The sequence below is a fragment of the Triturus cristatus genome, chromosome 1_1 (assembly GCF_964204655.1).
Source record: "Triturus cristatus chromosome 1_1, aTriCri1.1, whole genome shotgun sequence".
Taxonomy (NCBI): Eukaryota; Metazoa; Chordata; class Amphibia; order Caudata; family Salamandridae; genus Triturus; species Triturus cristatus.
The window spans coordinates 74,687,799-74,714,673 of NC_140579.1; the positions used below are offsets into that span (position 1 = coordinate 74,687,799).

Sequence of the window (26,875 nt, forward strand, 5' to 3'; positions counted from 1 at the left end):
GGCTTTCCAATGGCAGAATCTTTGGAAGAGAGCGCGATGCCTGACGCAGGTCTCAATCATGGTGGTAGTAACACTGGGCTACATTGTTATTATGACCTGTGGCATTTTATGTACACCTCGCTAGAGTTTAAGATGAGTTGTACACCTTAAGTAACAAACATTGCAGCTGCCATCCGAAGTTGCTCCGACCACAGAGCCACTGGAAAATGATCATCTTGGCCAGTCATCAAACTACAGACAAGTGCCCTGCCAAAGGCCTTTGATACAACTGACCGACCAAGGGATGTTCCGGCTCCACTGCTCCTATTAGATTGACTGCCTAGAGTTCCATAGAGTAACCAGTATAATTCATTTGATATGCACTGGCAGAACTATTTCCCTGAGGACAACGCAGAGCTCTTAGTATCTCTTTTGAAAGCACCAACACTGCACCACTGTCTGGATGGGTCTGGATTTAAAGTCCTGGGCTTGGCCAGAGTCGACACATGCAGGACATCTGTAATGGACACAGTATTTCTACCATGTGAACTTCTGACAGTCATGTTTTAATATATATTTGGATACATTTAGGCATGCTATGTGGGGGGATCGGTGATTTACATTATATTTGGAATTGTCATCCTGGTAGGGGCAAGAGACAGGAGGTGGATACACACAAGGTGTAGTGGCTAGGAAATTCTGCATGCAAAACAGAGGTGGCTCCGCATTGACATTCGCCTATTTGTATTATACAACTGGTTCATATCTAGCAGTAAGTTTAACATCAAAAGGAGTGGGGCCAGACAGCACTAGGTCTCTTTAAAAAATGTCGAGACCCTTGTACAATACTGTCAGGCCCCTCTCCTTTTGATATTCGATGCATACTTTGGGACGCTGAGTGAGAGGCTGTTATTCCTTGCTTCTCTCCCCTCCATTGATTTTTTCAGTTTAGCAGTAAGATTATACATTTATGGCTAAGATGAGGCTAGTAAAACCATCAAAGGATGAACTGTGCTACATAGAATCTTTATCAGCTCCAGCTATGACCTTGCTTACTCAGTACTTTGGCCCAGCCACATTTAATTTATTTATCATTGTTATCTTCTTCTGACTGCTTGCTAATAAAAGGTCTTCCTTTCCTAGGCAACCCTTAACTCCTTCAACTATCAGCTATGCTTGAACTGCTTCTGGTAGCCAGAAAGCAAGGGATCTAATTCTATATAGCTCGTTGCATTTATTGTGGTACGTGCTTAGGCGCTAACATTCTTTGTGATGATAATACATAATTGTCACCAGGGCAAAACTACTAAAGGTAAGTGGGTGGCTGGTAAGCATAGGCAAATCATAATGTTATCACAGGAAATGACATCGCAACCAGTGATGTCATAACCCTGCAATTAACCTAGCTTTAATGCAAATGGGTATACATACGAGTGAAACCGGAAGTGGGATTTCTCCATGTAAATGTATATAAAAGGAGCATGTTGATATGACTGTAAATCAGTAAATGCATGAGGCTGCGTTTAAAGACAAATGCATGTCTGGTGAATGATTTAAATAAAATAAAATAGTGCATGCATGCACACTTCCCTCCTGAATGTTTGAATGTGACTGCAAAGCAGTGAATGTGTAAGGCTGCATTTATTTTTAATAAAGCATGCCTAAAGAATAATTTACATAGACTACAATGGTGAATACATGCACAGTTCTCTCTTGAATGCTTGAATACCATATAAAAACAACAAATAAAATACATCTAACCACACATTAAAATGGGAAATACTACGTGCACTTGTTGTAGCTCACATGTTCATTTCCCAAATGTTAAGTAGTAGCTAGGCTACGAAACGCATGAAAGTAAACACATTATAAAACGCATGGGAAGATATTTTTGCTTGCACATTTTAAAACATGCACAGTAAAACTTGGTGTGTGTATTTGTAAAACATGTTGTTACAAAGTCATTTCTGGGTTTGTATAGCCTTTAAAATTGGAGTGAGGAATGTGGGAAGTTGGAAGTGCTCGATTCTATTCTGAACCGTTTATCTAAATTAGACAGTTTGCTCTGGGCGTTCACTGAAGGAATAACCAATTGGTGGTGGCTTTATTTTACTTTTTTTGAAGTGCTTTAACATTTGATTTCATTAGCAATGAGGATATCAGTTGGATATTGCCTCAATTGATAATACATCAAAGACAAATTAATACACTGAAAACACTCACCTCCTTATTGTACTTATTATTTCAGTTATTTTAGGAGATGCAGCTTTACCCAGATGATAAGGATCAAATCCTTCAGATCCACACACATATTGAGGCCTCCCCTCACCTTGGTTGCCAAAACAATGGGTGCCAACCTCTCTGAAGATTCAATAATCACAATGACTCCACCCCTCAGCAACTTATCTATCTCTTCTGTAGGCGGGAGAGTGAGTGGGTGAATTGCATGGTTAATTAAACTTTGTCTGCAATTGTCAATCGAGAGTTGATGCCTAGGAATAAAGTAATAAACGTCATAATATAGGGGTTAACATATGGTTCCTAATCCTTTAGTGGAGGGTCGCCACATGTTTCCTTATAAGGTAGAGAAGCTGGCACAACATTGCCACCAATGTGGTTAAGTGGAGGAAAGGTGGTAAATGCGGACAGGGACAAAGGTATGAAATGAATGAATAAAAAACAAGATGAGTATAATGAGCAGTATCATAAGCGTCATGGTGCAAAAGAGGGTGTGGAAGATCTGATGCGTGTGTGCCAACCTAGTCACATATAAAATTATTTTGAATTGATGGGACCTGTTTGGACTCCACTGATAATCACATGCTTTGCTTTTGGGAAATGGTCACACCTCGAGAATGGGCAGGCCATGCTAAGTACAAGGAGCACTGAACGGGCAAAGGATTGAAGCAGCAAAACAGGAAGCACAGTCAGACTCTTGGCAGAGTTGATGTAAACCACTAGGCTCACTGAGTGACCACACCAAAGGGTTTCTATTCTTTTCTTGTTTCTGTTTGTTTTGGGAGCGAGATGTGTTCTAATGAGTTTCCTGGATTTAAATAGCTTTTGGATGTAGAATATGAGATTTGGGAGAGTTCTGTTCTTGTAGTGCATGAGCAAAATGATGGTGTTTGCCTGTTACTTAACAATAAAGCACTCTCAGGTCCAGTTTCACACTTTATTTCACATTTTCGTGACCAAAGATCATGGCTTGGTGCTATTTTTCAGATAAATGTGAGAGATAGTTTACAAAAACACTGGCCAAGTACCGGCCTTTAGCCGTGCTGCCCACCTAATTTAACACACTGTCAGGCTCATTTAGGGGGATATTCTCAAGTCCTTATCGCTGAGTTAGCGGCACTTTATCACAGCCAAAGTGGTGATAAATGTATCGCACCATTCTCAAGATGGCGCTAACAGCCGATAACACCAGTTTCCCTGCGATAGCTGCCGCAAACAATATCGCCATGGATGATACCGGCAACTAATGCTAATGATATGCAGAGTAGGCGTTCCCGTGCAAAAAGCCGCGAAAACACCACTACACAATATTCACAACGACCAACCAGATCGGCGATAAGATCCCAAAACATGCGATAAGGCACGTTAGCAGCAGGGATTTAACACCTGCTCCGACCTGGTGTAAAGTTGGAAGAGAACCTGCACCAGAAACAGGCGCCCAGCCCACAGCCACACCAGAAGAACAACGGATGCCATGGAGCTACTGATCATGCAGCTCAGACACCCAAGAGGGCCACAACACCCACCGCCACCACCCCCAGGCCCCCCCTGACCATCCCCCCGAAATACCTCAGAGGCAGCGCAGACAAAGCCAGCAGCCCTTCAGAAAACGCACCAGCCTCACAGACCTAACACCAGAGGATGTCATTGCCCACTATAGGCTTAAAAGGACAACCCTCCTCTGCATCCTGACACTCATTGCCCACAGGCTGACGGTACCAACACAGCAGAAAACCCACATCCCTCCGCAGACAAAGCTGCTGCTGGTTGTGCTGCACCTGTTGGCCTCTGGGACCTTCCAGCCAACAACTGCCAGAGTCGGAGGAGTCTCACAGCCAGCCCTATCCAAGTTCCTCAAACCTGTCTTGGATGCCATCATCAGTTCGGTACCACAGCACCTTTACTTACCACACACTGCGCAGGAACAGCTGGAGACCAAGCAAGGCTTCTATTCCACAGCTGGCTTCCCGCACGTGTTGAGGGCAATCGACTGTACACATGTACTCCTCGTGCCCCCTGCCGCCACTGCACACAATTACCGCAACAGGAAGCACATGCATTCCATCAATGTGCAGGCAATAGTGGGCCACCGGGGACTCTTCGCCAATGTCATCGCCAACTACCCAGGCAGTGTGCACGATTCCTTCCTCTTCCTACAGTCCATCATCAACCAGCGCTTTCAGGGTGGCACCTACGCGAATGCAGTGCTCGTTGGTAAGTTACAACTTAACACACCACACACCTCAACTCCACCAACATACAACTCACAACTGTGGGAATGCACACACTGCAAAATCACATACAACATGACAACCAACATGCCCACATACCAGACACGACAACACAACTTACTGTGGCAACCTGGGCTAGCCATGTACACAAGCCATCAATGGCATGGCACCTCAGTCACACAGTAGCAGAATGTGGGTAGAGGTGGGAACCAGGCATGTGCGAAGGAGGCAAGTGACCCATGAATGTGAATGCACAAAATGACAAGTGTGACGTGGATGTGTTGGACAGACTACAGTATGCAGACCACAGACATTTCCATGTCGACATACACTGCTGGTGTTCGGAGTGAACTGGACAGTGGACGCAACCATGTCACCTCAGCCAGTGGGGAAGATCGCGGGAGAGTAGCGTGTTACGTCCCCCCACTGTAAGCGTGAGCATAGTGGGCAGGCCTGGAGTACGCCAGGGCAGCATAGGGGTGTGAATAAAAAGCATGTTGCTCTGGGCATGGTCCTCTTCTGGAATTGCCAACGTGTCTGCCAGGACGGCGCCTCTCACCCCGCCACGAGGGTGACGCCGTGAGCCGTGGTGCCTGCGATCCTGTGCACCTGCTGCACCCCAGGTCTCTGATCCCCAGACCCGTCTTGCCCGCCCCTGCGCACCCAGGCCTCACAGCACACCTGCCGACACCGGCGTGTGGCAAACAGGGCCCACCACGTGCCAGTGCAAGCTCCACGCCCTAGGCCCGCGACCTTGGCAGCCTCCTCAGACCATTGCTGGCCTCCACGACACAGGCCCCCATTACTCCTTTCTCATTGACGTACTCCACCGCTGCCTCCAGCCTACACTGCGGTCCAGCAGGCCTCACACTAATCCAAACAAGTCTGGACCAAGCAGGACACGGCATCGTCTCAGGCTGCACACACGCTCAGCTCTGGTGCTCCTACCTCCGTCAACCACAAATCATCGCTACATGCCATTCCAACGTCATGTGTTAGAGTTCCAGGAAGAGCTGGCTGAACAGCCGTTGTGGCGTGCTGACCGCTGCATCCGGCCTACACTACGGTCAAGTAGGTCACACATTTGGAACTGAGTCTTGATTTATTCATGGCAGAGTTTATACCATTATACAGGCCTCATCGCAGACTGCATCCCCTTTCAGCTCTGGTGCCACTAACTCTGTTCCCCGAAAATCATGTAAACTCTCTGGTTGAACTTTGGTGGCATCTGAGTCTATGGCCTGGGGGTTGCCTCCATCATCATGTGGCTGGTACTGACTTGGTGCTAAACAGGAGTCTGTAGCATTCTTTTACTCCATATTGCCTTTGTCAGCTGGGTTCTGCCCTCTGAATCATACCCTGGAAGTACACCTTCCACTGTCCCTCGGAACACTCCGCGACATTCACCTTGGACATCGATGAGGACCCGCTCAGCACTCGTGGCCCTACCTCAGTGCACAGCAAAACACCGTCCCGTGGCGGTGTGCCTGTGTCGAACGCAGTGCATCCGGGGCCACTAACTCTGTGGACCTCAAGTCATGGACCCTTGCTGTTTGAACTATGAACTTCTGATTGTCTGACCACTGTTGTAGTTGTTGCCAGAACCAACCACTCCCTGAGGGCTGGCTTACACTCACCCCACACCCATCCAGCACAGGCATCACTGGACATGTGACCCTGGCAATAAAAGGGGCCGGGCGCACGTACCCGTAGCCAGTTCCCCAAACTATCTAAGTGTGTCCGTGTGGACATTATGTATGCGTAAGGGCCCCGGACCCTACCACATTACATTGTGCTGTGGACAGCGGACGCAACCATGTCACCTCAGGCAGTGGGGTAGACCTGGGACATGTAGCTGTGTCGTACCCTCCTGTAAGCGTAAGCAGAGTGGGCTGGCATACAACAGTCCAACGTAGGGGTGTGGATCATCCCCCTGGGGCTCTAGGAGTGGTTGATTTCTGGGCTTGCCAAGGAAGTAACTAATGCGTGTGTCTCTGTTGCAGTATCGGCACCACCTGTCCCGCAATGGACAATGTTGCATTGTAGCACGCCCCCGGAGTGCGGGCTCGGACGAAGGGGTAAATGATGGAGCGCAAGCCCGCTCGGGGTCCGAGATCATACATGCCAACTGTTGTGTGTGTATCGCTATTACCGCAGCATAAGCCAAAGGTCCAGCCTCAACCGCATCGTAAGTTCAGCCAGCCATGTACTCTGCATCTGTGTCCGCCCTGTCCTTACCATAGGCCTACACACACATGGCCGCCCACCGACAACGCACAACATCACAGTGTCGTCGTGCATGCATGGACAGTTTCTTCACATGAGGACGTCACATTGTGACGGTCCTTAGCAATCATGGGACAGTACAAAATGACCACAGGCACAGCATGTGCAAATAAATTCAATAAAAAATACACATTCCCCGAGTGCATGCCACTCCTCTGTACAGGCCCATCACTCTGACAAGTGGAAGTGCAACCAGTAGTGCTGACAATCTCTGAAATGGGAAATGGATGGTGGGTGTGTCACCTCTGTACAGAGAGGCTGTTTAAGGTGTCACGTTTCCGAAAAAGCATTTCTGTGTGTCAAAGATAGTACGAAATCCCACTCATCAGCGTATCATATGTGTCCCAAATCATTAAATTGAGGCTGTCATTTGTGGCCAACAATTGACAACAGGGCTTCTTTTGGGGTCAAACATGTGCCACCATGATGCAGGGATGCACCCTGTGACTCAAGTCACACATCATGAGCAACATGGACGTAAGGGGGAATCATTGGCCCTCCATTCGTCCATGCTTTCATACTTGATTAATCGTAGACATGACACATTTGTGTGTGTTAGAATGTATTGTTCACGTTCAGTGGAGTGTTGAAGCGGTCTTAGTACTGGGCCATGCTAACAACACTTTACAATGTTGCCCCATGGAGGTACAACCAGAGTCCTTTGGGGATTGTCAGGTTACTCGTAAGAGGAAGTGTCCAGTCCGCAGTCAGATTGCCATGTCATTGTTGGGCACACAAAATATGGCAGTGCATTTCGAGGTCTGAGGTTATTGTCGCAGGGTGTATCGGGGGACAGTGGAAGGTGTTATTTCAGGGCATGATGCTGAGGGCAGAACCAAGCAGTAACATGCAATGTGGCAGAGATGAATGCTACTGCTTCATTCTTACCACTGAGGCAGAGTCATCCTCATCGTCGTCCTCTGACGTTTCATGTGCCTCACATGTGGGTGGTGGTGGTTTGGTCTGCAGCACTGTGTGACACTTACACATCAGGGGTCGGAGATGTGGATGTAGAAGTAGAAGCAGCATTCGTCTGCGCAATGTCTTGTGGCATCACTCCCATGATGAGGATCTGCAGGGCATGGGAGATCCCATCTACAGCTTGCTCGTGTGCAGCCATGGTAGCCATTCTTTGCGCATGCATCTGGTCCATGTTCTCCATGACCCTCCTCATGTTTCCCAAATCACAGATGACATCGCTGTAGCCACTCAGACTGGACAGTTGTTGTTGTCTCGGAGTCATGACTCTAGCAACGCCAGCCATGGATTGTTGGAGGGCATGGGGCAGACTGTGGGTGTGCATTAGGGAGTGTAAGTGGTCCTTGATGGGACTTAGACACCCACGTATGGCACCCAGGTTGGCAGCCATGAGGGTGAATTCCACCCTACCCGTTTAGCCAGCTCCTTCTGGCAGTCTAACACACAGCGTTGGAACACCATGTGTTCTTCGTTGAGGTGCTGGGAGCCAGGCGTGGTGGTGGGTGCTTCCTGCTGTGTGGTCTGTGCAGGGGGTGGGCTCACCTCAATGGTGCTGTGCTGCCCTGCAACTGGAGGTGGGCTGCGGAGGTTCTCCATGAACCGTTGGAGTTAGTCGAAGTCGATGTCCGGGGGCTCGTCTCCATCATCACTGACGTGCTGTAGGGTCTGCTCTGCAGGAGGTGTTGATTGTCCCTCTGCAATGTAAAGGGGAGATGCAGTTTTACAGAGTGTCCCATGTATGTTGATGCATTGGCGAAGTTTACATACAGACTGCATGACAAATTGTGACTGTTTGTGAGGAGATGCCTATTTAATGCGGGACAGTGGAAATTTGTGCTACATCACGGATGTGAGGTTGTACTCGTACATTGTCATCTCACCTTTTCCTGCTATGCCAGATGTGATTGGCCATTTTGTGCACACATGCGGCACCAGTTGTGTCCTGTGTTCTGTTGTGAAAGTGTTGCTGTCTGTACCACATTGTTACCAATGTAGAGGTGCTCAGAATCTTATGTGTGTGCGCTGCAGTGTGGCACAGGGATCCGGGACATGATCCAGAGTCATTGTGGGTGTGCATGTGTGCCATTATGCCCATCTCCCCCCATGCCCCCAGTCCCTGGTCGGTACTCACCCTGTTGATGTTGTGTCAGGTCATGTTGAGCAGTGTCTGGATCCCCAACTCCTGGCACCATGTCCCGACTGATGACTGTGGCCACCATTTTCTCCATGTCATCCAGCTCCTGTTGTGCCGCTTACCCCCACCTCCAATGAGCGTTGCTGCTTTCATGTTGGCCTCGAGTTTCTTCTTGGCTTTACCCTTTACATCATTCCAGCGCCTCTTGACCTCTACCATTGTCCTCCTCAAAGCTACAACTGCATTCACATGGTCCAAGATGGTCTGCCATATTTGTGTCTTTGTTGCCAATGACACGTTGGAGGTGCCGAACAGTTGTTGGTAGTGTTCTGTCACCTCCATGATGAGGATCCTGTTTTCCTGCGGACTGAACCGCTTCTTCCTCTTCCTCTTCTCCTTGGCCTTCCCCGACTCCGAAGTTCCTTGCTGGTCGTCTGTGGGGCTTGTGGGGTTTGCGTTGTCCTCTGCACTCAGTCCGGGTGCATCCATGGTGCTACGCAGTTTATTTATTTATTTTTAACTGCTTTTATAGTGCATTTTCCCGCATGAGGCGTGGGAATTGCAGGCCTGTTGCTGGTTAGCGCTGATTTTTGTATCGCAATTTGGGACATCGCCAGCTTTTTCGCTTTGGTGTTTCGCATTTTTTCTGTGTCGCGTTGATTTTAACGTGGTCATTTGGCATGTTATCATGAGACTATCGCATGGTGCCTCCGGGTTGAGAATACAACATAAACACGGTGTTATTTTCCCGCGATGTGCAAAGTTGCTTTAAGCTAATTTTGCGATGATTAACACACGTTCTTGAGAATATCCCCCATAGAGTTAAGTATCTTGGCAATTGCATGGACATAATATTGGGGTCGCCAGAGGTCGCAACTGTGACCCCTGTGGATGACAGTTGGCGTCAGTTGAAGCACAGACAAAATGAGAACGTGCATTAGGAGTAGAATAAGCCAAAGTGATATGCTCGAGTTTAGCATATCAATTGGTCTTTTAGAATTAAAACCCAAGTTTAGAAAAGTTCACACCTTCCCATTCAAATTCAAATTTCTGTTTTTCTATTTGTTTGTGAACTAACTAAAATATTCAATCATTTGTGTATTTGTGTGATGCTTGCTTGTTCTGTATTTTTGTGTATTGTTTTGAAGTTTAAATCGTGGAAATTGCCTAGGTAGGGGCCCCTAGCTTTCAGTAGTGACTCAGTAGGGGACCCGGATTCCAGTACACATTCAGTGGGGTACTCTGAGGTCACTGATGATTTAGTGGGGTTCCACAGAAGGTAAAATGTTATGACCAGCTGAGCTAAGTGTCCCTATTCTGTGTGTATTTGTGGGAGCTTGCAAGGGGTGTGGTAGTTCTGCAATGGTTGCACAAATCTGTGTGTAACATATGCTCAGGTTTCATTGAGAGAGAGTCTGTTTTTTATTTCTATAAAATGTTGTAAAGGTAAAAACCTTTGTGCAGTATTCCCCACTCCTCTCAAACTGCTGCTCTATGTGCAGCTTCTCTTCCCAGGTAGGCAAAAGGAGCTCAGACCCCCTTTATTGCCCTGGTCATGGGCAGCACCGGCCCCATCCCTACTCAAGAGAGAGTAGTAGAAGTCATACTACTTTGCCAGCCCTGAGTACAGCAGTCTATGCCACTCACTCATTTCTACGTGTCTACATGTTAACAGGTGAGGAATGATTGCACTTGGCAGTGAGGGAAGTTACTCAACGTGCACAGTGATGGCGGAGTGAGGACACTCGTTAGGATCCTACTGGTCTGTACGTTCTTTATTTATTTTATTTAACTTATTTACATAGCGCTTGCGATGAACTGAGGTGCCTTTAGGAGCTTAATTAATAGGTATTAATAGTTAATAGGTATTATTATTTCTCAACTGAATGGCAGTCATTGTATAAACCGTGAACAGATGCCTCGGCCCTGTAGGTCACGCACGGATGTCTATACTAGATGCTTGGATCCATTGGCCTCTTCATGTCTGCTCCTCAAGTAAATCATTGCTTCTCTCCTCGTAGGTGATTGGCTCTGAGAGAAGATCAATTTTCCATTTATGAACACAACCCCTCCTGCTCCACACAACCAAGGACGAGGGAGGATCTGGAGGACCGGACCAGGATCTCCACCATGCCTGGGATGGAGCTGGCCTTACTGGTGTGTGTGCTGAGCGTGGGCTTGGGGGTCCGAGGACAGATCATCAAAGAAGGGAGGTAGGTGATCTCTCGCTTCCAAACACGCCTTTGCCACCTCCTTTGCCCTGGTTGGCGTCTTTGTTGGTCTTCAGGGCTTGGAGGTCAATTGAGGGGAAGGTTCCTTCCAATTTACCATCCATTTGGACTCTAGTGTGAAAGTAGAGATGACCTCCAGGGCTGGATGGACAAGGATCTAGAGTCCCCCAGGGCTGGATGGACATGGTGTTCAGGGTCAGACTGACCTATAAGGCAATCTGGCAGAACCAGATAAGCCAGTGTGACAGGTCAGTGTGTGGGCCTAGTTTGTGGTGTTATGCACAGTTTTGTGGTTGTGTTTGGGCTACTGTAAACATTAGCCAGGAGTAGCAAGCAGCACTGTGCATGCTGTGGATGCTGTTATCTCACCACATGCAGTCTGTATCTACAGACAGCTCTTTTGGGCAGAAACGTAGGGACTGGTCAGTTAATTTTTATCTTTTTAGTAGGGAAGGAACACTGTGAATTTTACAGCCACATTTCTCTAATATACACGCACACATTGCCTACAACAAGCACAAATACCCGCAGCCCCCACAAATCAGAGACCACTCAGACAGCGTGACCTCAAAAGTCCAGAGATGTTCGATTTTCAAATATGGGCCACGTTTATTTACACTCAGTTCATAAATGTGGGTCACTTTTATTTACTACCCAATTCATAAATGTGGGCCACTTTTATATAGTACTCAGTTCATAAATGTGGGCCACTTATATTTACTTCTCAGTTCATAAATGTGCGCCACTTTTATTTTGGTTCTTGGGCCATGGTGTCTATGGCAGCCAAAATGTTGGAGGCAAAACCCTCCATCAGTTTTTTTCTGAATATTTTCCACTGTTGTCCCTGAAGGCATATTCAATACCATACTTCGACCTAAGCCCGTACTGTGGTCCTTAATAATATGGTTAAAAATACGGTGTTCTGTTTGGATGAAAATGTTCCAATAGACGTGTCAATGCCATTTCCAGCCACATCCAACTGCTTGCCTCAACAGGACTATCAAAGCAGTTCCACCACCCCTACCTGTCCGGGTAATAGGTGCCTTCTTCACCCCCTGGTTGGACTACATGAGTACACCGCGGACAAGCAGTACCAAAAGTAACCCTGCCTAACTGGCTGGCTGAGACTTTACAGGAGAGGTCTCACTGCTGAGACCAGGGGAGTGCTTCACAGGATCCAAGAGACATGTCTCTGCCTCACACTCAAATGTAGATGGAACTTGGCGTGTCTACTTTCAAGAAACAGAATCATACCTTACCGGCTCATTAGAACGACATGCTCGGCAGACAGTTGTGGCAAGGAATTAGATGTTATTGATTCAGAAATCTGGAAATCACAAATATCTAGATACCCTTTGGGTAAGATGGATTCAGATGAGATCAAATAAAAAAATGTCTAGCAAGGCTGACCCTATCTCACGTCCCCTCAATTACTTTTGCCTCTTGTGATTTCTTGTCCGAATAACATTCACTTTATGTCTCCCTTTTTTTTGTTTTTATTGGTAAATTAAGTGCCAGTACTTTATTTGCCTCTTGGCACGCTTTTTTCTTCGCCTGTTTCAATACTCTTTGGGGAATTTTGTCCAAATTTTCTGCGCTTCCCTTGTCCCAGTTTTCCCAGTTTTTTGGGAGTGGGGGAATAATTGTCCTAGTTTTCTTGGCTTCTCTTGTCCTAATTATCTTGACTTTTATTGTTGTTGAATGTTGCCCTAGGGATCTGTGCTCGTCTTGTCTCATTAGTCTTTGCTTCTCTGGTCTTACTTGGGTTTGCTTTCCTTGGGGTATTTTGCCCTAAACTTGTTTGCTTCTCTCATCCCAATTTTCTCTGCTTCTCTTGTGCAATAGTGGCATTGTTTTTGTTTTCACTTGTTCCTATTTTCTTTACTTTTCTTTCAAAACTTTACTCTCGTGTTCCTTGTTTTTCTTGTCTCGGTGGTATTTCTGTCTCTTTAGGGAATATTCTTCACTTTTCTGAGGGGAATATTCCCCACATGTCTTTGCTTCTCTTGCCCCAGTTTTCTTCTCAGCACGCTTTGCGAGATGTTGCCCTAATTTCATTTGTTTATCTTTTTCCAATTGCATTTGCTACAAATGTTACTCATTTTATTTCTTGTTCTTGAGTGTTGCTACCCAAATTCTGTTTGCCAAATAAAATCATCACTAATAAGTTCATTTTGGATAAAGTTTCTCTTGACAAACACTGAGCCATTTGTAGTTGCTGTTTATACAGAGCTCTGCTTCTAGTTCCCTGGCTTGCTCTCCTTGTGGAATATTGTTCATGTATTTGCTTATCTTTCGGTGTGCTCTCATAACTTTCCAAACTGCATTTGGAAGTAATGCCCACATTGTATTGTACTGTGTTGGACACAGTGCTCTATATCCAGCCTACAGCATTGATCCAGTTTAGTAGACGAGGACCCACCGACAGAGGGTTCTGCAGTGTATCCACCCTGACCCCAATGCCCACCATCCCTTCAGCCTGTGACTGTGGCGTAGCTGGAGGAGAGACCACCATCTCTGGCTGATGATCCGCAGGTTCCTGGCTCCATGTTCTGCTGTCGTTCCTGGGCTCTTCACCCTTCAAGTCTGTGTTATTGCACACAGCATCTTTGAACTTTTATTCCCACTTTGCTGATCACTCTAAGGTCTCATAAGTCCTTCCTTGTGTCCTCACTCTCTCCAGGGCATCATCTCTTCTAGAAAGTCACGGCAGTGTTAGGGCAGCCACTGTAGGGTCTCAGATGCAGCAGTATGGAACACCTCTAACACAGTCTCACATGGCGGCGATAGGTCCGCCTTAGACACAGCTTCTCGTGGCACACACGCCTCTGGCGCGACTTCTCTGCAGCACAATTTGCCTTGCGGACAACTTCCGTCTAACACATCTCCCTTGGTGACGACTACTGACCGCGTTCCCTTTTGGAACAGCTCTTCGTGGTGAGACTGGTGCCCACAAACCTCAGGTCACGCAGATTTCTCTCCCAATCTTCCTTCGGCTGGCAGAGCCACAGAGCATCGGGGGTCAAGCAGCTCTGGTTCTATGGACAGCCACACCTCTGCAGCGCTGGCAGGCCCCTCTCTCAGCAGCAGGTTGGCATCAAGGCACGACAGGTCAGAGGAACAGCAGCTTCCATCAAGGCAAGACTTCAGGTGATGTCCTCTCACCTTTGGGAGGCTGGCGGTACGTCAGATACCAAGAATGGTTACCACACGGAGCACTCCCTTTCTTGGTTAACCCCTTCCCCGCTCATGACGGAACCACTCCGTCATGAGCCACGGTTGCGCTGTGCTCATGACGGAGTGGTTCCGTCATGCTGTGGCCGTTGGCCGCTGCTCCGCCCACGCGGCGCTAATTCCCCGCCTGTGCGGGCGATTAGCGCAGTGGGCGGAGTCGTGACGGAACCACTCCGTCATGAGCACAGCTCAACCGTGGCTCGTGACGGAGCGGTTCCGTCACGAGCACAGCGCCACCGCGCTGCCCCCAAACCCCCCCCTAGCGCCGCGGCGGAATTCCTGCCGCGGCGAAGGGGTTAAAGAGAACTTGGAACTTCCATGATAAGCAGGTCAGTGGCTCCCAATTTTATATAGGTGAAGCAGACGAGTGATGTGGATTCGCTGCAATTTTAGAACTGGTTTGGGTCGGGGTTTTACTACTGAATATCGACAGCAACAATAATGAGATACAAGAATATCAAGAGACAAAATACCGAAAGGCATGTGCTTACAGAGTAGTATAGATTTACTATTCTTAACTCCACGTCTACGTACCTTGCATATATAAGTACCATGTGCGTGCATATATGTTGATTTAGGTATAGAAAATATAGACTCGCTTATGTGTCAGTATATTTTTGGGATAGTTAGCCCTCGATATTCCCCCCCACCAATATTGTGGGTTCGATATTCGGGTTGCACACCTGCTCGGTTCTCTTTCCATGTGTGCTCTCCAGACACAACCTTTATGCAGAGTGATGCTCCCTACATCAAGGTCACCTCCAGCCTGGAGGACCCACAACAGAGGATCCAAGGGGCGTGAGATGTGTGTATCCATCTCAACAACCGCACTGGCAGTGAACTGGAAAGAGACAAGCGTCTGCCAATGTCAAGGGGACCATTCATCCTCTGAGCAACAGACACTGTAGTCACAGCCTTCACACACCACCAAGACAGACAGACACACACAACTCAAAAACCAGGACACCAGATACTCGCAGGTGGGCACTTAGGCACTCAGGGAACACAACATCACACCATGAAGGGGACAGTCACAACCCAACTCTGCGGTTTTCAGTTGGTGACAGAAGGGCCCGCTTTGTATTAGCTGGGAGCAAAGACAACCCCTCTCTACTTTCTTCTCAAACCTCTCCCCCAGTTAATAATTCCAAGATCAGACCCACTTCATGTTTCAGGATAGGATAAAGGGATAACTCTGGGCTCACAGCAGGATGAATACAACTGCAATGCACCTCAGACCAAAGGGCCCTGAACCTAGTTTTGTTTTTTAACACTTTTGACACTGTGACCTTTTGTACGCAAGAGGATGTTCAGAGGATGGAGATCTGTGTGCAGGGTGGGGACATCACATGCGAGGAAAGTCGTTTTTTTTTAAATTATAACTGCAAACATAAGCCCTGGCTAAATATATTCAAGCCCCTCCCACACCAAAGAAGGCTGCAACTAGAATGCAACCTAGGGCCATGCTTGGGTCTTAGCAGCCATCCTCAGGTCATAGCAGCTATCCACTAAGAGCAACCACCAGCCTACTGGGGAAATGTCACAGTAGCAGAATGGCCCCTCTGGCCGTGACCGCGTCTGCTTTCCAAAAAAGGTGGTGGATTTTACAGCTTTAGAACCCCAACTAAATTCAATTTATAGTCAACCGAAAGATTTTTCCTGCATATATTTATTATTGAAATGAGGTCGATTTGGAATACCTTCAGAGACTCTTCTCATCACTTTCTATCATTTCATGAATTCATTATTTTCATTTTACAAGCCAGTGGAATTCTGGATTGTGAGCACTTAAAACAAACATAGCTTTTTCAGTACTACGTCTGTTTACTTGTCCTAACAGATGCTAGGAGGGACCTAAATCTGGATGCAAAACGCTTAGTTCTAAAGTTGCTTGACGAATGGAATGGGAGTTTTGTCGCTGAGAGGCACTGCCTCTGGACAGCAAGCCTTCCTGACCAATACCTGCTAGAAGTCTCGTAGGGATGACTGCAGCGCTGTGGAGGTCATGCCCAGATTAGACCATCACTGGGCTCCTTTGCCCATTAAGCCATGTCAAGTGCGTCTTTGAACAGAAGCGTCTTAAGCTGTTTCCTGAATAGGAGGAGTGCCGGCTCCTTACACAGGTACTCGGGCAGTTGATTCCAAAGTTGTGGGAGATGGTTGGAGAATGCTCGACCTCCGTTGGATGAAGTTTTGTAGCCTGGAGTGGCCAGGCGGCAGGTCTCGGACGAGCGCAATGTGCGACTCGGAACATAGGTTTGCAGGCGTTCTTTAATATAGGCCGGGGCTTTTCTGTGGATTGCCTTGTGGGCGATACAGAGGCCCTTAAATCTAGCTCTCTGTTTCATTGAAAGCCAGTGCAGTTTGCGGAGCAGTGGGGAGGCGTGGGCCCGTCTTGGCAACCTAAAGATCAGTCTAGCTGCGTCATTCAGCACCAGCTGTAATTTATTAGTCAACTTCTGAGGGAGACCTATGTATAGGGCGTTGCCGTAATCCAATCTGGATACAATCGTGGCTGATACGATCATTTGCAGCGAGGCAGTTGAAAGGAAGGGGACAAGTTTTCGCAATTGTCTCATAAGCCCTATGCATGTTCCGACCACTGGGGTGACTTGGTTGGCCATGGAGAGCTTTGAGTCGAAGTTCCCCGGAAGTGCAGCGATGGACAGAGGAGTCATCCAACCATGTTTCAGTGAGTGCTAGGATGTCTGTGTCTCCAGGACCTGGCCTGGCAGTTCGGACTGAACTGTTCCCATTGGGCACAGGGTCAAGATTGATTTGCATATTGCTGGGTCCAAACTGGAATGGCATGGTGAGCAAAAAAACGATGGATTTAGGCCAAGATCTCTGTACTGGGGTGAATGTATGACATTGTTCTGCATTCTGTCCATCAATAGTTCTTTTTGCATTAGTCACCCCGAGTGGGACGGGTATGCTCAGACGTGAGTCCCGTGCTCTCCATGCCACTGGAATCCGGCTATCCTGGCTGAAGAGGGGTGAAACCCCGAAACCGGTCCTAGGATGCTTGTTTCCAGTCCAGGGAGGACCTGGCCTGGCAGTTCGGACTGGACTGTTCCCATTGGGCACAGGGTCAAGACTGATTTGCATATGGCTGGGTCCAAACTGGAATGGCATGGTGAGCAAAAAAACAATGGATTCAGGCCCAGATCTCTGTACTGGGGTGAATGTATGACATTGTTCTGCATTCTGTCCATCAATAGTTCTTTTTGATTTTTATGCCCAGGCTTTTTACAGCATGTACTAGCGTGGGGGTGGCACCCAGCTCTTGGGGCCAGAAACGATCGATCCAGGGGTTGTCTTTCATGGGGATGACAAGTACTTCTGTTTCATCAGAGTTGATTTTCAATGAGTTGGCAATCATCCAGGTAACCGTGAATCTCAGGAGTTTTTGAGCCACATCCTGGGCATAGCTGGAATTATCAATCTGGAGGATGAACTGGGTGTCATCCGCGTAGTTAAAGACGCGGCAGTCCATGTGGGCAAGGGCTGTCACCAAAGGCTGAAGATAGATGTTAAAGAGGAGCGGGGACAGTGCGGAGCCTTGCGGGACGCCGCAGGTGAGGGTACCTCTATCTGATACCCGCTCCCCTAGCTGGATCCTCTGGGACCGCTCTGTCAGGAAGGGGGCTAGCCACTGGTGTGCCGTCCCATGAATGCCCAGCTTTCGTACTGTGGTGGGCTCTAAACCCAGCTTGTCGCTTCTGGAGCAGTTGGTTATCCTCCAGGAATAGTGAGAGTGTTTTGAGAACATGTTGTTCTATCACTTTCGACAAGAAAGGGAGCTGGGAGATGGGCCTATAGTTCTTAAGGTTCGCGGCATCAGCCCCAGGTTTCTTTAGGAGGGGGGTGACCCTGGCTTCCTTCAGGTTGGAGGGTAAGTGGCCAGTCTCCAAGGAATTATTCAGTTGGGCAAGGAGCTGTTTTTCCAGGTCGGGGAGGGCAATTCGGAAAAGTCTTGGGGGACACGGGTCTGCGGGGGAGCCTGATTTGGTGCAGTTCATCAGTTGTGTCAGTAACGTAGCATCCAGCGTAGGAAAGGTGGAGAGTTGCTTGTCGGAAGGGGGGCGGGGCCTGATCCTGGGTTAGTTGCCCTTGATTGGTGGGGGTATTGTTAATCTCGGAGATGATGTCCCTGACCTTTTGGAGGAAGTAAGTCAGGAATGTGTTGCAGTCTAGGGGTGCGGCTGCAGATTTCGCCTCCGATTTTTAGCTGAGTTCTTTTAGTATTCTGAAGGACACTTTCTGCTTATTAGGTGCCGCGGTGATTCTAGCCTCATAGTACTCGGCCTTCCTGACAGTGATAGATTGTTTATAGGCGGTAAGCATGGTTGTATAGGCTGTCAGTTCTGCTGGGTCATATGCTTTCTGCCACCTCCTCTCCGCGTGGCCGAGGCTTTGTTTCAGTGCCCTCAGTGTCTCGTTAAACCAGGGGTCCCCCTTCCCTTCATCTCTCACTCTGTCACTTCGCTCCGGTGCTATTTTATCTATCGCACAGCGTAGGGTGTTTGTCAGGGCTTCACTATCCTGGTCGAGATTTCCAGGTTTGAGGTTCGGGGGGGGTTCTTTGTAGGGCTTGTACTAGGTTTCCTACTTCTATTTTTTTCCCGCATCCCACCTTTCTCCACTCTGGGGGAGGTTGAGAAAATTGGCCCTCCATTGGAACCCAGCAGCTTAGTAGTGCGTGTTCCGACCATGCACAGGGGCTGATGGCTGTGAGCCTAGCCCCTGGGTGCGAGGTCCAGACGAGATACAGGATGTGCCCTTTTGAGTGTGTTGGTGCCTCCACCAGTTGGTGGAGCCCCATTGTGCACATTCCTGTCTCAAACTGTCTGGGGGGGCGGCTCCTTTGGAGTTTTATCCAAGTGCTAAATAAAATCACCCGCCACCAGAAGTCGTTTGTAACGTGAGCATAGGTTTGTGATTACCTCCGCAAACAGAATGTTGAAGCTGGGGGTTGACAGTCGGGCGGTATACTACCAGCAGTAGTAGACAGGACGATTTTAGTGAGATTTTTACCCCTAGTATATCTGCGTTGTCCATGTTCTCTGCTACTACTTTGGTGGCTGTTAACCGTTTGTTAAACAGAATAGCTACACCCCCACCCCGCGTCTTTCCTTCTCTGTTTTGCCAGAAGGCTTCGAAGTTCCCCGGAAGTGCAGCGATGATGTCTGGAACAGAGGAGTCATCCAACCATGTTTCAGTGAGTGCTAGGATGTCTATGTCTCCGTCCTGGAGGACAGAATAGACTTCGAGGTGGTGCTTCTGTAGGGAGCGCGTATTGAGGACTGCTACTTTCAAACCTAGTGGGTTACTAGGTATGGTGATGGTTTGGGGGGCTGTGCGCGAGGTGATAGAACCTCCCGCCTCATTTCTTCTCAGCAAATTTTCAGCGCTCAGCTTCTCTACTGCCTCTATATTAAGGGCGTGGCTACATGAGGCTATAGTCTGCAATTCTGCCATTGTGTAAGTCTGAGTTTGACCAGGGGTTCTGGCCCCTGGCCCCGGTCGGTCGTGGACAGGCTGCACGTCCGCTCCAGCATGGATTTTGAGCTACTCCCCTTCCACCCACCAACCAATCAGCTCTGCATGGCAGCAGCTGTTTCCCCCCTTGGGCACTAGACCGCTGTAGCAGAGCATGTGAGAAAGTGGTTCCTAAATAGGTACAAGATGTACAGAGTCCACAGTCCCAGAGGTTTGGCAGAGGCTAAAGTTAGATATAACCTTACTCTCTAAAGTGGTAGCTTGGTCGAGCAGTAAGGCAGTATCAGAGGACAGTGTAAAGCATTTGTTGCACACACTCAGCCAGCAAATGGTCTCACACACTCAATAACTGAACTCTAGGCCAATGGTTTATATATATAAAAAATATATGCTTGTTTTATTTTAGAACCATCTATAGGTATTAAAATATACTTTCTCAGAATGAGATGCTTTATATAAATACTTTTGCAATATGCAATTGACTTTTGTAGAAAGTTACAAGTGGTTGCAATAGGCAACACAATTTTAAACACAATAATGCATTGAGTTCAATGGAAGTTTTAAGTTATTTGAAACAGATTACTTTTAGGATTACTTTTGGGATTCCAGGACTGGATCCTAGATTCAGTCCTGGGTCAGTACTTAGAATCAAGTGATAAAAGTCGACTTAATTACTGTGATGATTTTTAGACAATATTTTGCTATTTTAAAAGTTGACACAGAAAATATTTCATAGAAAACAGTCAATGATTCCCTATGGAAGAAAATTCAAGTTGCAGGTATAGTATGTTCTCGTTACTTTTGTAATCCAGTACTGGGTACCTAGACTCAGTACTGGGACCTTTATCCAAAACAGGTAAGCAATTACGTTTTCAGAAGTTATACGATTTTTAAAGAATATTTAAAGTTTGACAGAAGAAATTTCACAGAAAAACAGTCAATGATTTCCTATGGGAGAAAATTGGGTTACTGGTAAGTACAGTTGTAAATATTTTTCAGAGTCAGTGCTGGGTACCAAGATCCAGCACTGGGAGTTCACCTAATAGCAGGTGAGTATTTTCGTTTTCGTTATCGGCTGATTTTTGGTGAATATTTTAAGATTTGAAAAGTCCACACTTCGAAGAAATTTCAGGAAAAAGCCAGTCAATGTTACCCTATGAAGAAAAGTGAGTTATCGGTTTAAAGTACTCGACTGGCAGAGTTGAGGTTCTGGGCATAGACTCAGGGGTCTCCCAGGGTCAGGTAGGTACAGTTGGTTCACCCTCAGCTGCACAAGGGCGGCCGGGTGCAGAGAGAGTTAGGTCCAATGTTATCCTACGAGAGGTAGGGGGGCCTTGGTTGGTGGCTGCTAACCAGCAGGCCACGCGGCTGTGGGAGCTGGGCTCCTGGTCACTTACTCAGGGCAAGTGGGGAAGTAGATAGGTGTAGAGGTTGCACTGCCAGGGCTGGGTGCAGGGTGCTTTTGAGCCTTCGGGCGCTCAATTGATTTCAATGGGAAATCTCCGGTTTAGAAAAAGACTGCAAGCTCGGGGACGAAGATTCTTCAGGTGCCACCACCACTTTGAGAGGTAAGTTGGGTAGTTGGAGGATAGGTAGGTACCCCCGGGATCGGGCACAGGAGGCCGCGGGGCGCCGGGTGCAGGGGTGCCTTTTGGTGTTGGGAAATCTTACCCTCTGTTGATCGCGGTTGGGGGGGCACCTGGTTCTGAGGCTGCAGGCCTCAGGAGCGTCGAGGGAGGTCCTTGGGTGCCGGACTCGGGGTCACAGTCGCCGTGGGGTCGTCCTCGTGGTCTTTGTTCACTCCGGCACTGGCCAGGCTTGGCTGGTGCAGAGTGTGCTGGGTTCGCGGTTCCGGGCTGCTGCCAGGGATTAGAAGTAGATTTTGAGTAGAGCCTCTACTCATGGGAGTCCCAGGGGTTTAGAGTCAAAAGGTAGCCAGGTCCTCCGGGGTTTGTGAGGTTGCTGGCCACAAGAGATGCCGGGTTGGAGCAGGAGCAGGTTCGAGGGTCGACAGGCCGGTAGGGCTGGGGGCCAAAGCAGTTGGTGTCTTCCTCTTCTTAGCAGTTGCAGGGCAGGTCTTCTTTCTTCTCGCTCTTCTTCGGATTTTGGAATCTGGAATCTGGGGAAGGAAGGTTCAGGGTGCCCCTAAATACTAGACGTAGGGGCGTTATAGGTAGGTGAAGGGCAGGGACCAATTGGTCCCTGTCCTGGGGTGGGTACACCCCCTATCCTGCCTCTCTCCTGTGGGAGGGGGGCAGTAGCCTAGTCCTGATAGGGTAGGGCTCCCCATCTTCAAGACCGCGGGAGCCCGGAGATGTGCTTCACCTCGCCTCCCCCGCCTGAGGGTTGGGGTTGGCAGGCTGGCACATCCCCTGTCCTTATTTGGGGTTTCCGGACAGGCTTCCCTCCAGAGTGGAGGGTTGCAGTGGCCTGGGGAAGCTCACCGAGGCAGCATGCCTTTGAAGCTTCCCCCTGCCCATCCTGGGGGAGGAGATTTAGAAGCTCGCCCAGGATGTGCATTGTTGCAGGCCCAGGAGAGCAGGGGCTCTCCACCCAGGGGTCCAGCAACATGGCTGTGTGGCAGCCTAGGCAGCCTCAGAGCAGACGTGGATTGTAGGTTAGGTTTTAGGGGGCATCTCTAAGATGCCCTCTGGGGTGCTTGGTACATTAAATCCCACACTGGCATCAGTGTGGGTTTAATGTGCTGAGAAGTTTGATACCAAACTTCTCAGTCTTCAGTGTTGCCATTATGTTGCTGTGGAGTTTGTGTTTGACGAGCTCTCAGCACCATGTACTCTTAAATGGCAGCACTGCACTTACAGTGCCCAGGGATGGACCTGGGTACTGTAGGGGCACAGGGCTCCTGCTCCTGTGCCCACACCATTGGCATAGGGCACCCAGCTAGCTGATGTATGCCATGGCAGTGTAAGTGATGCACATGGCACACAGGGATGTGTGCCATGTCGAATCTTTATTTTGTCTTGCACCCAGACACCCAGCCTGCAAGGGCAGTGTGTGTGTGTAAGGGTACAGGGCCTCTAAGGGTGGCACAATGAGTGCTGCAGCCCTTAGAGGCCTTCCCTGGTCGCAAGGCCCTGGGTACCTAGGATACCATTTACCAGGGGCTGACATGTGGCCAGGGTTTGCCAATTTGTGTTTTGTGTTTTTAGGGAAGGAACATAGGCCCTGGGCACCTGATTGGCAGGTGTCCAGGGTACACTCAGTCAAAGTACATTCAGCAATTCAGCAAAAAGTGGGGGCATACCATGCAAGAAAGATGACACTTTCTCACAGAGCGGAAGTGCGATGCCCTAGGCGGTAATATCGGTGGGGAGAAGTAGCGCAAATTATTGTCTCTTCAAAGTGCAAAATCTATTTAAAACAATAAAACCAGTTTCACAATCAATTTTTAAAAGGTGCCGCACAATGTTAAAACCAATTCCCCTGCTCCTGATACACCCCCGAGATTTTAGCAGTGGGAATATCGAATTTCAGATAAAAACAATTCAATTATAACATTTTAAAAGCAATTGAGACTGCAATCAGACTGTGCTTGCTTGTGCCTTATGTGAGTAACTGCACCTTCTGTATTGTTCTTTTTACCCACAGAGCAGTATGCTCAAAGCAGACATTTAAAGTGCCGCTCTTCTACAATGAATCCTTCATTCAGCCCGTGTATCGACCCTACATCACCACCTGCAAAGGGCACCAGATCTGCAGCCTGTACAGGTAAAGTGAGGCTTGGGAACTGGAGGGAGTCCGGGAAGAGAACGAGCGGTCCTGCTGAGGCCCTAAAGAATGAAGAGAGCGGTAGGTCTAAGTGGAATTTCAATTACAGCAGAGTAATCGAAGTAATTTCATTAACTCCACTTTACTCTTTCAATCAATCAATCAAACATTTGTAAAGCACGCTACTCATCCGTGAGAGTCTCAAGGCGCTGGGGGGGGTGTGGGGGGGGAGCAGCTACTGATCAAACAGCCAGGGATTGAGGAGTCTCCTAAAGGTCAGCAGGTCCTGAGTCTGTCGTAGGTGGAAGGGGAAGGAGTTCCATGTCTTGGCGGCGAGGTGGGAGAAGGATCTGCCGCCAGTGGTTGTTCGGTGGATGCGTGGAACAGTGGCGAGGCTGAGGTCAGCGGAGCAGAGCTGGCGGTTGGGGGTGTAGAAGGTGAGTCACTTGTTGAGGTATCCTGGTCCTGCATTGTGAAGTGCTTTGTGAGCGTGGGTGAGGAGCTTGAAGGTGATCCTCTTGTTGACAGATAGCCAGTGCAGGTCCTTCAGGTGGGCGGTGATGTGGCTGTGGATGTCGAGGATGAGGCGTGCGGAGGAGTTTTGTATGCGTTGGAGTCTCTTCTGGAGTTTGGGCGTGGTTCCCGCGTAGATGGCGTTGCCGTAGTCCAGCCTACTCTTTGACATGGAATTACCGATAATAACACGATTACGCAGGCTTGCGCAATTAAGAGTCATTTGGGGGAAATATCCTACTGCAAGAGCACATTTAGCGAGCGTGAGCAGCTGCTCATGATCACTATTTGTTTTCTGCTGCATTTAGCGCTATTTCTTAGCACAAAATGCATCCCCGCATCCATTTTGGACACAAAGGTGCATTTTAGCTAAAAAAATATTGCTGAACGCTGGGAGTAACTTGGGGGGAATTATACCCCAAGTGCACATATAGGGAGCGCAAGCGACTGCTCGCTATTCAAGATCTGTTGCATTTAATGCTATTTCTTAGTGTAAAAAGCATCCTTGCGAGAGGGCATTTTTGCAGTAATAAAATAGCGCTAAATGCAGGATTGCTATTCTCGCGTAATACTGTGTAATCTCTCAGACATTTTGGGTGATTTTGTGTGATTACGCTACACAGAATTACATGAGTTACGCCCACACCCAGAGAGGGGACTGCATGAAACTTCAGTAAACGGACAGTGTAACCTGATCTAATTTATTACTTCATGCATACAATCAAAGAATGAATGAATGTATTGGGAATTTGTGTAGTACCCCATGCTTCAGTAAGCCTTTGTTTGTGGGCCTACCAGTGTTGGCGATTATTATACAGCCTAGTTAAGATGGCAAAGTGACTTGGATATGGAGTTTTAAACTTAATGTAAGATACAATCGTCTGTTTTGGAAAAATGACCCAAAATACTTTTATGTATGTATTTTTATAAATGTGTTTTAAAGCATTCTGATTGCATGATGGGGATGGTAGGAGGGCCTTTTATTATTTCCTTCGTGATCAATGTCCTACATTTAGGTCATTCATAATGGCCGCCACCGGAATATTACAAGTACCCGGTGTGCCATTTTCAAGCTTGTCTGGAGACTATTCTTGTCTTCTCACTGACTCTTCTCCACACCCACCACCTCTAACCCCGTCACATCTTCCATATTCTAGGACACGTATATTCAATAGTGAAGTTGGTCTTTGACTGGGGAACAGTGCAGGACTAGAGAAAAGCCATGGGAAAGTGGGGAGGTGTTTATTTTTGGGGGTCGTTGCCCGCTGGGGACACCGATCTCTCCACATGGTAATAATAGATTCTAAAACAGCCCATTTGTAACCCCCATGGCTGAAAGAGAGTCAAGAATGAATCAATTTGATATTTGACTCAGACAAGTGGAGCAGCCATTGTATTTTTATGATGTAATAGTTGTTGCAGGGGATACGCATTATTATTTTTTTAGCCTAAACCAAGCCTTTTTATTGAGGGGGGCCAGTCAACATTTTTTGTTTCCAGGACAGCCTACAAAGTGTCTTTCCGCCAGGTGAAGAAGGAAGTGCTGCAGACCAGCTACATCTGCTGCCCGGGGTGGCAGAAAAAGCACCCCAGCGCCACCAGCTGTGATGAAGGTGAGTTCTCATGAGGGCTGGAGGGCACTGAATATGGAGGGTTGAAGTACAAAGAGGGTGAGATGGGTTGGGTAGGGAGAGCGGAAGGCGGTAGAGGCTAGAAGAGATGGTGGTGACAGGAAGTAATAAAAGGACAACAAAAGGGGAATGACAAATGTTAGACATCGGGTCTCTGGCTGGCAGAGGTATGCACCCTGTGCAAGTAGGAACCACAATTCTAGTCAGGGTAAGTCAACACAAACCTAAATTATCCTGTGCTCACCCTCTGGTAGCTTGGCACAGAGCAGGCAGGCTTAATTTAGAAGGCAATGTGTAAAGTATTTGTGCAATAACTCATACAACAAAACAGTAAATACACCACAAAAAGACTCCACACAACTGTTTAGAAAAATAGAGAATGTTTATCTGAGTAAAACAAGACTAAAGCAATAAAAAATCCATCAAGTAGAAGTCTAGATATTTAATTTTGTAGAAATAAATGCAATGAAGCTCTTAGAAGAAGGTAATGCTAAAAAGGTTACTTCAGGTCGCGTGGGACTGGTGCAAATCCAAAGTTCAGGCTGACCGCGATGAAGTGCAGTCCGGCTACGGGGACCAACTTGGGCCCGCTGAACACAGTACCTTGGATCCTGGGGCACAGTCTACACAGCGAGGATTTGCGATGTCTGGATCAGTTCCAAGAGGCTGTGCGGCGAGCCTTTGCGAGGCTTCGCGTGATCCGGCGTCCGTTCCGAGAGCTGTCAGCTGTGTGGAGAGGCTTCGCATTGTTTCACGATTTGGCAGAAACTCAGCTGCTGAATCCACTTCAGAGGCCCAGAACTTGGAAGGGGCACCTCAGGCAAGGGTAGAACTCATAGAAAGCAGAGGGCAGCTGCACGAGCAGAACTGCAGGAAGTCTTTTGTGTCCCTGAGACTTCAGAAACAGGAGGCAAGCAAACAAGCCCTTGAAGATCACTTGGAGGGAAGGCAGAGTCCAGCTCTCCTTCCAGCAGGGTCAGGGAGCAGCAGTAGTAGGGCAACAAGCAGGAAAGCAGTTCCAGAAAAGCAGTCCTTCTAGAAAAGTAGTCCAGCTGAATATGTTGAGCAGCACCGCAGTACACTGACAGAGGTTCCACTCAAGATCCAGAAGTGTCCGATTAGGGAGGGTCAGAGACCCAGTACTAAACCCTAACGTGCCTTTGATGTGTGGCTACTCCAAAGAGTGGT

At 48.1% G+C, this 26,875-nt stretch overlaps 1 protein-coding gene across 2 annotated transcripts in view; it reads left to right on the forward strand.

Annotated features, from left to right (window-relative positions):
* Positions 1–26,875, forward strand: part of LOC146869475 (epidermal growth factor-like protein 8) — a 160,104-nt gene that overhangs the window by 113,901 nt on the left and 19,328 nt on the right. The window contains exons 2-4 of one of the 2 annotated variants that reach the window (XM_085599866.1): positions 10,869–11,060; positions 23,424–23,543; positions 25,557–25,669. In XM_085599866.1, coding sequence (XP_085455992.1) covers positions 10,978–11,060; positions 23,424–23,543; positions 25,557–25,669 — 316 coding nt within the window. In that variant the 5' untranslated portion in view covers positions 10,869–10,977. Of the gene's footprint in view, positions 1–10,868; positions 11,061–23,423; positions 23,625–25,556; positions 25,670–26,875 lie in introns of those variants that run through there. The other variant, XM_085599867.1, reaches the window with a different exon arrangement.